This window comes from Somniosus microcephalus, chromosome 3 (assembly GCF_052327205.1).
Source record: "Somniosus microcephalus isolate GS21.2 chromosome 3, FLI_Smic_1.0, whole genome shotgun sequence".
NCBI lineage: Eukaryota > Metazoa > Chordata > Chondrichthyes > Squaliformes > Somniosidae > Somniosus > Somniosus microcephalus.
The window spans coordinates 142,944,073-142,956,087 of NC_140989.1; the positions used below are offsets into that span (position 1 = coordinate 142,944,073).

The 12,015-nt window shown below is 47.0% G+C and overlaps 1 protein-coding gene across 11 annotated transcripts in view; it reads right to left on the reverse strand.

Moving 5' to 3' along the window:
- plcb1 (phospholipase C beta 1) overlaps positions 1 to 12,015 on the reverse strand; it is a 1,372,871-nt gene that overhangs the window by 294,960 nt on the left and 1,065,896 nt on the right. For all 11 annotated transcript variants that reach the window (XR_015077546.1, XR_015077547.1, XM_085981702.1 and 8 more), the window contains 2 exons: positions 9,212 to 9,358; positions 847 to 1,004 (listed from right to left, as the gene is read on the reverse strand). Coding sequence is in view for 9 of the 11 variants with exons in the window: in XM_085981702.1 (XP_085837828.1) it covers positions 847 to 1,004; positions 9,212 to 9,358 (305 nt within the window). In the remaining 2 variants the exon portion in view is untranslated. The remainder of the gene's footprint in view (positions 1 to 846; positions 1,005 to 9,211; positions 9,359 to 12,015) is intronic.

The following is a 12,015-nucleotide window of genomic DNA, read 5'->3' on the forward strand; positions in this document are numbered from 1 at the left end:
AGCATCTGCAATATTTGACCCCTTGTGACCCCACCTCATTGTTCTTTGATGTAATGTTTCCCTGACTGACCTGTTTGGACACCATTCACACCTTTGACTGCTGTGATTATCTCTCTGCCGAGGTGCGATAAATGACAGTTGGAAAGGTTACCTGTAAACATCTGACATGATTCTCTGACTATATAAGCTGTATCTTTATGCATTTCTCCACTTCACCTGAAGAAGGAGCAGCGCTCCGAAAGCTTGTGATTTCAAATAAAGCTGTTGGACTATAACCTGGTGTTGTGTGATTTCTTACATTTGTTGCACAATCTGGCCACCAGATTCCCATAAATGCTTTTGGAACATTTATTTATTACCACTTTTTCCTTCAGTAACTTCTATTTCAAATGCCCAAAAGAAAGGTTTAACCAAAATAAATTTTTTAAATCTTTCAAAATAACACAATTAAATTCATCCACAGGATTGTCTTTTCTGCCTTTTAATGTCTTCATGAAAGGCTTTTATTTGAAGGCTTCAGTTTCTCCCAAAAGCCTGGGCCTAAGCTTGATATTTTTGCCTAGAGCTGTGACTCTGTGGGTTGAATTTGGATTGTGCAGTCTAAACATGTGCAGTGTGTTTAATTAACTGTGCTGGTGCAAGAATTAAAAATAGTCAAGATTGTGCACGACAGTTGCATACAAAAGAGCACCGCATACCCTAATAGTTAATGGAGTCCCACCTTCAGTTCCCTTTAAACCAATAGCATGAAGTAGCTCTGCCATACTGAGCAACATTTTATGCTGCAAGGAAGAACTTGAAATGGCAGGGATAACTTAACCAAACCAACAAAAAAAATATTTTCACCTTGAAACATATTTCAGTTGTCATCGTAAATCCATGAGTGATGACTGGTTCTTCCTCTGTTGAACGCCCCTTCCAGCAGTCCAGCTCCACACACCGGCATCCCGCCAATAGGACCTGGCGGTACATTTCGACGGAAGAGTTTCCAGCCAGCTGTCCAGCTGTGATAACACAAGACAAAATAGAAAGCAGCTACACCAGTGACACATGAAGAGTAATTCAGTTTGCAATTTGATATCACTTCCATCCACAAACAATGCATGGCAGAATAACAAGATGAATGGTTGAGTTATAGGACTGGACTTCAGCACCCAAAAACAGGTGCGTTGGGGTCGGGTCAAATTTTGAAAATCTCAACCCCGACCCCAACCGGCTTACTTCTGAGTTTAACGGAGGCAAAATGGGGGCAGGCAGCCAACCGCTCCCATGTGGCGGGTTGGCAATTTAAATATTATAATGAAGCTGGCAGTCGCTGATTTAACCTGTTTTACAGGTTTAACCCTGGCCAGCCGGGTTTCCCAGGCCTCGGGAAATTGGCAGCTCAAAGGAGGCGAGGACAACTTTGGGGAGAAGGTAAGTGGTTTCACAGCACTGCTTGCTTCCCCCCAGCCCCCCAAACTCCCCGCAATCAGATCCCCCCCATACAAAAGCACCCGGGGTCGGGGATTGGATACCCCTAGGGGTCGGAACCCCCCCTCCCCCAGGTTCTGGGATAACACCCCCCCCGGGAAAGGACAGCCTCCCCACGGGGTCATGGATCGAACACGCCCACCCCCCCCCCACCACCCCCGCCCTGGGGTTGTGGATCAGACCTACCTGATCCTACGGCATGCTCTGGAGTCCTCCCTGCCCGACTGGAAGTCAAGCCTGCCAATCAGGCTGTCTTCCAGGCAGGAAACCTGTCAAGGACAAAAGAGGCACGCTGTGCAGTTCTCCACAACATGTGGGGAAACCTGGACTTCCGAGCTGGACGTCTGGGTTTCCCAACCGAAATGCTGCCCCACCCCCGTCTATGTAACCCGCCTCTGTTAATATCCAGGCAATAATTTCAGGGGGAGGAAAAAACAATAAAAATCACTGCAAGTATACAATCTGCAACAACACGACATTTGACACTTTGAAAATGTCAAGTAAAATTATGCAGCATTTAACAATCGCTGTGACAATCACCAATGAGATATGAAAACGTTACACTTCAGTAAGAAGTTTACAGGCTGTGGTCACGATGGGGAACATATTCCAAACTGTTGGAATCAAAATGTTAATTTTGTCACTGATCTCAGTCCTAGAATTTCACTGTTTAACATCAAAACAAAGGGACCCAAAACCTCTATTTTTCTACATTCTGCTTTATTCGTATATACACACTGTAGCCGCATTACAACAAATCTGTTTGGAAACATGAAATACATTTATTACGGAGAGGTGATGGTTTTACTGAATTACTGTGTTTGCTGACTGTACTTCTGATGATGTGGCTGGACTTCACCCAGCGTTTCTCCACACCACCTCAAATATAGTTGGAAAGTACTGCTTTCAACCTAGCTACAAGGTGATTCAAAACCACCATGTTGCACGTGCCTAAAAAGCCTTGCAGAAGGACCTTTATATCATGGGTAGCGTAGTGGTAATGTCACTGGACTAGTAATCCAGAAGCCTGGAATAATGATCCAGAGACGTGAGTTCAAAATCCCACCATGGCAGCTGGGGAATTTAAATTCAGTTAATTAAATAAATCTGGAATAAAAAACTAGTATCAGTAATGGGAACCATGAAACTATCGGATTGTCGTAAAAACCCATCTGGTTCACTAATGTCCTTTAGGGAAGGAAATCTGCCGTCCTTACCTGGTCTGGCCTATATGTGACTCCAGACCCACAGCAATGTGGCTGACTCTTAACTGCCCTCTGAAATGGCCTAGCAAGTCACTCAGTTGTAACTAACCGCTATGAAACAAAATAATAAGAATGAAACCGGCCGGACCACGCGGCATCGACCTCGGCACTGGCTACGGACATGGCAACGACACACCCAGCCCAGTCAACACTGCAAAGTCCTCCTCACCAACATCTGGGGACTTGTACCAAAATTGGGAGAGCTGTCCACAGACTAGTCAAGCAATAGCCTGACATAGCCATACTCACAGAATCAAACCTTTCAGCCAACTCCTCCATCACCATCACCATCCTGGGTATGTCCTGTACCACCGGCAGGACAGACCCTGTGGCACAGTGGTATACAGTCGGGAAGGAGTGGACCTGGGAGCCCTCAACATTGACTCTGGACCCCATGGAGTCGCATAACTTCAGGTCAAGCATGGGCAAGGAAACCACCTGCTGATTACCATCTACCGCACTCCCTCAGCTGATGAATCAGTACTCCTCCATGTTGAACATTACTTGGAAGAAGCACTGAGAGTAGCAAGGGCACAGAATGTATTCTGGGAGCGGGACTTCAATGTCCATCACCAAGAGTGGCTCGGTAACACCACTACTGATCGAGCTGGCCGAGCCCTGAAGGACATAACGGCCTGCGACAGGTGGTGAGTGAACCAACACGAGGGAAAAACCTACTTGACCTCATCCTCATCAATCTACCTGTCGCAGATGCATCTGTCCATGACAGCATTGGCAGCAATGACCACCGCACAGTCATTGTGGAGACGAAGTCCCATCTTCACACTGAGAACACCCTCCATCGTGTTGTGTGGCACTACCACCATGCTAAATGGGATAGATTCAGAACAGATCTACCAGCTCAAAACTGGGCATCCATGAGGCGCTATGGGCCATCAGCAGCAGCAAAATTGTATTCCACCATAATCTGTAACCTCATGGCCTGGCATATCCCTCACTCTACCATTACCACCAAGCCAGGAGACCAACCCTGGTTCAACAACGAGTGTAGAAGAGCGTGCCAGGAGCAGCACCAGGCGTACCTAAAAATGAGGTGCCAACCTGGGGAAGCTGCAACACAGGACTACATGCATGCTAAAAAGCGGAAGCAGCATGCTATAGACAGGGCTAAGCGATCCCACAATCAACGGATCAAATCAAAGCTCTGCAGTTCTGCCACACCCAGTCGTGAATGGTGGTGGACCATTAAACAACTAACGGGAGGAGGAGGCTCCAAGAATATCCCCATCCTCAATGATGGTGGAGCCCAGCACGTGAGTGCAAAAGAACAAGGCTGAAGCATTTGCAACCAACTTCAGCCAGAAGTGCCGAGTGGATGATCCATATCGGCCTACTCATAAGAACATAAGAAATAGGAGCAGGAGTAGGCCAATCGGCCCCTCGAGCCTGCTCCACCATTCAATAAGATCATGGCTGATCTGATCCTAACCTCAAATCTTCTATCACTCTCCATCCACCCGAACCCATGTGATCTCCCGGGAGAGACGAAAAACCAGATAAAAAACCCAATGGCCAATTTGGGAAAAAATATCTGGGAAATTCCTCTCCGACCCATCTAGGCGATCGAAACTCGTCCAGGAGATCACTCTGTCCCTATATTTTCTACAGTACTTACCTTCTGTAAAGGCGATCTCCACCCCAGCCAGGAACAGGAATAAAACCATCTCCTGAAATCTAACACAGAATTAGAACACAAGAAGTAGGAGTAGAACCAGGCTACACGGCCCCTGGGCCCGCTCCACTACTCACAGCGCCATGACCATTCCGAACCTAGACTCATGTCCAATTTCCTGCCCGCACCCCGTAACCCTTAATTCCCTTTACTTCTAGGAAACTATCTATTTCTGTTTTAAATTTATTTAATGATGTAGCTTCCACAGCTTTCTGGGGCAGCAAATTCCACAAACCTACCACCCTCTGAGTGAAGAAGTTTCTCCTCATCTCAGGTTTGAAAGAGCAGCCCCTTATTCTAAGATTATGCCCCCTAGTTCTAGTTTCATCCATCATTGGGAACATCCTCACCGCATCCACCCGATCAAGCCCCTTCACAATCTTATATGTTTCAATAAGATCGCCTCTCATTCTTCTGAACTCCAATGAGTAGAGTCCCAATCTACTCAACCTCTCCTCAGATGACCACCCCCTCATCCCCGGGATTAACCAAGTGAACCTTCTTTGTACTGACTCGAGAGCAAGTATGTCTTTTCTTAAGTATGGACACCAAAACTGTATGCAGTATTCCAGGTGCGGTCTCACCAATACCTTGTACAACTGAAGCAATACCTCCCTGTTTTTATATTATATCCCCCTAGCAATAAAAGCCAACGTTCCATTGGCCTTCTTGATCACTTGCTGCACCTGCATACTAACTTTTTAAGTTTCATGCACCAGCACCCCCAGATCCCTTTGTACTTCAGTACTTTCCAGTTTCTTGCCATTAAGATAATAACTTGCTCTATGATTTTTCCTGCCAAAGTGCATAACCTCACACTTTCCAGTATTGTATTCCATCTGCCAAATCTCTGCCCACTTACTTAGCCTGTCTATGTCCCTTTGCAGGTTTTTTATGTCCTCCTCACTCACTACTTTCCCTCCCATCTTTGTATCATCTGCAAACTTTGATATGTTACACTTGGTCCCCTCCTCCAAATCGTTAATATAGATTGTAAAGAGTTGGGGACCCAGCACTGACCCCTGCGGAACACCACTAGTTACTGATTGCCAGTCTGAGAATGAACCATTTATCCCAACTCTCTGCTTTCTGTTAGAGAGCCAATCTTCCACCCACGCCAGAATATTACCCCCAATCCTGTGATTTTTTATCTTGAGCAATAATCTTTTGTGTGGCACCTTGTCAAATGCCTTTTGGAAGTCTAAATATACTACGTCCACTGGTTCCCCTTTATCCACCCTGTATGTTACTTCCTCAAAGAACTCAAGCAAATTTGTCAAACATGACTTCCCCTTCATGAAACCATGCTGAGTTTGTCCTATTAAATTATGTTTATCCAAATGTCCCATTACTGTCTCCTTAATAATGGACTCTAACATTTTACCAATCACAGATGTTAGGCTAACAGGTCTATAGTTTCCAGCCTTCTGCCTACTACCCTTTTTAAATAAGGGTGTTACATTAGCAGTTTTCCAATCTGCCGGGACCTTTGCTGAGTCCAGGGAGTTTTGGAAAATTATTACCAATGCATCCACAATCCCTAACGCCACTTCCTTCAAGACCCTAGGATGTAAGCCATCAGGTCCAGGGGATTTATCCGCCTTGAGTCCCATTATTTTACCAAGTACCACTTCCTTAGTGATTTTAATCGTATTTAGCTCCTGCCCCCCTAGAGCCCCCTGTTTGTCCAGTGTTGGGATATTCTTAGTGTCCTCTACCGTAAAGACTGATACAAAATATTTGTTCAGCGTTTTTGCCATCTCCATGTTTCCCACCATTAATTTCCCGGTCTCATCCTCTTAGGGACCAACATTTACTTTAGCCATCCTTTTTCTTTTTATATAACTATAGAAACTTTTGCTATCTGTTTTTATATTTTTTGCTAATTTACTTTCATAATCTATCTTCCCTTTCTTAATCAATCTTTTAGTTATTTTTTGCTGTCTTTTAAAGACTTCCCAATCTTCTATCCTCCCACTAGATTTGGCTACCTTATATGCCCTTGTTTTAGTCGGATACTATCCTTAATTACTTTACTTAGCCATGGATGGCTATCTTTTCCCTACCATCACAGAAGCCAGTCTTCAGCCAATTCGATTCACTCCACGTGATATCAAGAAACAGCTGAGCGCACTGGATACAGCAAAGGCTATGGGCCCCGACAACATCCCGGCTATCATGCTGAAGACTTGTGCTCCAGAACTAGCTGCGCCTCTAGCCAAGCTGTTGCAGTACAGCTACAACACTAGGATCTATCCGACCATGTGGAAAACTGCCCAGGTATGTCCTGTCCACAAAAAGCAGGACTAATCCAAACCGGCCAATTACCGCCCCATCAGTCTACTCTCAATCATTAGCAAAGTGATGGAAGGTGTCATCAACAGTGCTATCAAGCGGTACTTACTCACCAATAACCTGCTCACTGATGCTCAGTTTGGGTTCCGCTAAGACCAGTCAGCTCCCGACATCATTACAGCCTTGGGCCAAACATGGACAAAGGAGCTGAATTCCAGAGGTGAGGTGAGAGTGACTGCCCTTGACATCAAGACAGCATTTGACCGAGTGTGACATCAAGGAGTCCCAGTAAAACTGAAGTCAATGAGAATCGGGGGGAAAACGCTCCACTGGCTGGAGTCATACCTAGCACAAAGGAAGATGGTTGTGGTGGTTGAAGGTCAATCATCACAGCCCCAGGACATCGCTGCAGGAGTTCCTCAGGGCAGTGTCCTAGGCCCAACCATCTTCAGCTGCTTCATCAATGACCTTCCCTCCAACATGTCAGAAATGGGGATGTTTACTGATGACTGCACAGTGTTCAGCACCATTCGCAACTCCTGAGATAATGAAGCAGTCCATGCCCGCATGCAACAGGACCTGGACGATGTTCAGGCTTGGGCTGATAAGTGGCAGGTAACATTAGCACCACAGAAGTGCCAGGCAATGACCATCTCCAACAAGCGAGAGTCTAACCACCTCCTCTTGACATTCAATGGCATTACCATCACCGAATCCCCCTCCATCAACATCCTGGGGGTCACCATTAACCAGAACCTTAACTGGACCAGCCACATAAATACTGTGGCAGGTCAGAGGCTGGGTATTCTGTGGCGAGTGTCTCACCTCCTGACTCCCCAAAGCCTTTCCACAAGACACAAGTAAGGAGTGTGATGGAATACTCTCTGCTTGCCTAGATGAGTGCAGCTCCAAAAACACTCAAGAAGCTTGACACCATCCAGGACAAAGCAGCCCACTTGATTGGCACCCCATCCACCACCTTAAACATTCACTCCCTCCACCACCGGCGCACCGTGGATGCAGTGTGTACCATCTACAAGATGCACTGCAGCAACTCACCAAGGCTTCTTCGGCAACACTTCCCAAACCCACGACCTCTTCCACCTAGAAGGACAAGGGCAGCAGGCACATGGGAACACCACCACCTCCAAGTTTCCCTCCAAGTCACACACCATCCTGAGGTCACGAAGGGATTTGAAAGTGAGGTTGAGAATTTTAAATTTGAGGTGCTGGTGGACTGGGAGTCAACGCAGCTGAGTGAGCACAGGGCTGATGGGTGAGCGTGGATGGACCTGGAGCCAATGTAGATCAGTGAGCAAGGGCTGATGGGTGAGTGTGGGTGGATCTGGAGCCAATGTAGATCAGTGAGCATAGGGCTAATGGGTGAGTGTGGGTGGATCTGGAGCCAATGTAGATCAGTGAGCATAGGGCTGATGGGTGAGTGTGGGTGGATCTGGAGCCAATGTAGATCAGTGAGCATAGGGCTGATGGGTGAGTGTGGGCGGATCTGGAGCCAATGTAGATCAGTGAGCGTAGGGCTGATGGGTGAGTGTGGGTGGATCTGGAGCCAATGTAGATCAGTGAGCATAGGGCTGATGGGTGAGTGTGGGCGGATCTGGAGCCAATGTAGATCAGTGAGCGTAGGGCTGATGGGTGAGTGTGGGTGGATCTGGAGCCAATGTAGATCAGTGAGCATAGGGCTGATGGGTGAGTGTGGGTGGATCTGGAGCCAATGTAGATCAGTGAGCGTAGGGCTGATGGGTGAGTGTGGGTGGATCTGGAGCCAATGTAGATCAGTGAGCATAGGGCTGATGGGTGAGCAGGACTTGGTGCGGGTTAGGATACGTGGCAGCAGAGTTTCGGATAAGCTGAAGTTTACGGAAGGTGGAGGATGGAAGGCCGGCCAGGACAGCGTTGGAATAGTCGAGTCTGGAGGTGACATAAGCATGAGTGAGAGTTTCATCAGCAGATGGGCTGAGGCAGGGGCAGAGACCGGTATGTCTAGAAGTGCCACAGTTACACTAAACGTGCTTCAGCAGCTTTGTGCTTTAAGATATGTTAAAGTCAAACCGTGGATCAAATATGATCTGAGCAGCAAATGCCATGAGCACAGCAATAAAGTGATTTCTCATTTGAGATACTGTAAGGGAAAACAGGCTTCTTCTAATCCCTGTCCACGACTTCTGCTGGCAGTATACATTTGTAGTTATTGTGTGATAACCTGCTCGGGCTCAGCTGTAATTTTCTCCATAGTTGAATAGCCTCCTGACCAATAAAGACTGCCACATAGGTGAGGCACTGGAGGACATTAAACTCATGTGTACCCAGCATGAGTCTGTGCCTTCAGAAGGGCGAAAAATGTTTCCAGCTTGTTTTTTGTTCAATTAGCGATGAGAGTCTCAGTGTTAGGAAGGTCACTCTGATGAAGCATTTACCTCTGATGTAGAAAAATCCTAGGGCATTATAGACAGTCCTGATTTCTTACCTGTGAGGTAGGTGTTATGTGAGGAGTTTATGAAATAGTGTGACAAGGGTTGAGTCATATCTTCACTCAGATCTAATTTCTCAGGTGGGACAACTCCATTCTCGTCACCACTCAAATATCTCTTGAAACCATCGATAGACATGTGCCCTGATAACAGACAAGGAAAAAAAATCTTAAATTGCAAATAATCAACCAATATATACATTTTAACATAGAATGCCACAACTTAGTGGACCAGGTTAAACCAACTACCCAGATATGTACAAATGCAGGTGGCATCATCATCAAGTTGGTATGACTTTTTATGGAATTTTATAGATCACTAAATAAGAATTCAACAACTAAATTCATGTTAATGCTGGGGTGAATTCATAAAATTAACCTGTATTACAAAATAGTTTTGGCGTTAACTATGACAACCCACATTTAGTCTCCCAATTCTGGCCTCTTGTGCATCCCCGATTTTAATCACTCCACCACTGGCGACCTTGTCTTCAGCTGTCTAGGCTCTAAGCTCTGGAATTCCCTCCCTAAACCTCTCTGCCTCTCTATCTCTCCTCCTTTAAGACACTCCTTAAAACCTACCTCTTTGATCAAGTTTTTGGTCACCTGTCCTAATGTCCCCTCATGTGGCTCGGTCTCAAATTTTGTTTGATAATCGCCCCTGTGGAGCGCCCTGGGATGTTTTACTATGTTAAGGGTGCTATATAAATGCAAGTTGTTGTTGTGCAGGAAGCTGCCAGCAAGGTTGAAAGAGGCCAAAAACAGTCTTGAGCTGTGAATGCCATCGGGTCAATTTTCACGTGTAGCCTACACCGGGCAGGCGGTGGGCAAGACGATTGCTCTGCACGTCCGATGTCATTGGAGGGTGCCCCAATCAATTCCCATGATGGTACCTCATTTAAATTTGAGTGGCGAGCTGCCAGTGCTAATGGCGATGCTCATAGGCAGCTCACTGTTTGGGAGCTTCTCACTTCTTAAAGGGGAGGTGGAATTTTCATTGGTGCCGTGCATAATCTGCATTTGTGGAGAAGCAGGTACAATGTCAACGGCCAGGAAACACGTTATTTTTGGACACTGCTGTGGAGGTGCTTATCGAACAAGTCAGGCCTGTAAGGAGGTTCTGATTCCCTCAGATGGCCACGCCAAATAAATCAGCAGGCATGGAGAGAGGTGGCTGAGTAGGTCAGTGCCAGCAGCATCATTCCCAGGAGCTGGCTGCAGTGCTAGACAATATTTAATGACTTTATCAGCACTCTACATATCTCTTGTATGCTGAACACCACCCTGTAGCACTATGGCCTAGAAATTCAATCGCGTCCGGAAATGGGTCCGTTAGCGCGGTCTCGAGCAGGATGTAATATTCGTACTGCCTGCTGATTATCATCACTCAGGCATGCAGCCAGCATGCAGCCAGCACTGTCCACGCTAATCATTCAGTGCACACCTGTTTGGGGAGGGCTGGATATCGGGCATCTCTTTTGCCATCTAAAGGCAGCCGGCACCTCTTAAAGGGGAGGGGCACTCTGGCTGCAGAAGGAAGTAAATAGTTCTGAACAGATTGTGCCCCAGGTTTTCCAATGTTGCCTTGGAGGCCCTGGTACAGGCACGGGACAGGAGGAAGGAACATCCTCTTTCCACCCAGGGGGCAGGAAGCCCTCCAGGCATCAACTCCGTCGCCAATGGGGAGAGGTGGCAGAGCAAATGAATGCCAGGAGCTTAGCTCCCAGGACATGGCTGCAATGACAGAAAAAGTTCAATGATCTCACTGGAGTTGTCAAGATAACAATACTGCTCTCTTACTCTCTGCTCACACCTTCGCCACCTCCAGCCTCACTACTCACAATACTCCCCTTCCCCACTTCCCTACAATCACTGCATCACATGTCACTACCCCTCCTTCTCCTCACACTTACCACTATTCCAACCCTCACTTCCCCACAACTCACATCTCACACACTGCATGCTAGCCATTCCACCATGACAGGCACATTCTTGGAACAGCCCATAAGACTGTCACTAACACACTCCCTTCTTTCTTGCAAGAGGAGGTCACGTACAGTTCCAGGCTGGAAGCGGATCGGCTGCAGAGCACTAAAAGGCATCTCAACCCATTAGCAACCTTTGCCAAGGCTGAAAGGGTATGGGTTTAAGAAGTGGTGGGTCAGGGTGAAGGAAACGAGAATCCACAGACAACTGATGGTACAACCCAGCACTTGTCCTTCCCATTAATGGCTGCTGAAGGTCAGGTGGTGCTGCATCAGATGCTTGCGAGGAGGAGCTTCGAGCAGCTAATAGTTCAGTTATACCAGTGCCAGCTAATCTAAGCTAAGGAGTGGAATGGGATACATTCCCTGTGCCTGGATGACTAGATCCATCCAATATCTTTACAATGGTGCCATTGTGGTGCAAAAAACTAGTCAGCAAAGAGGAAACCAAGATCAGGCCACTGTTACCATCACAGCGACCCTCAGGTAAGTGAAGTAGGGGTCGGGAGGACGGAGGCCAGGAGTCAGGAGATAGAATCATAGAATGATACAGTACAGGAGGCCATTTGGCCCGTCGTGCCTGTGCTGGCTCTTTGGTAGAGCTATCCAATTAGTCCCACTCCCCTGCTCTTTCCCCATAGCCCTGTAATGTTTCTTCCCTTCAAGTATTTATCCAATTCTCTCTTGAATGTTACTATTCAATCTGCTTTCACGACCCTTTCAGGCAGGAGGCTGGCGGAGGGGTAATCAGAGATCGGGTTGGGGGGGAGTGGCAGCGATCAGGGGGTGGGATAGCAGCGGCTCCACATTCAGGTA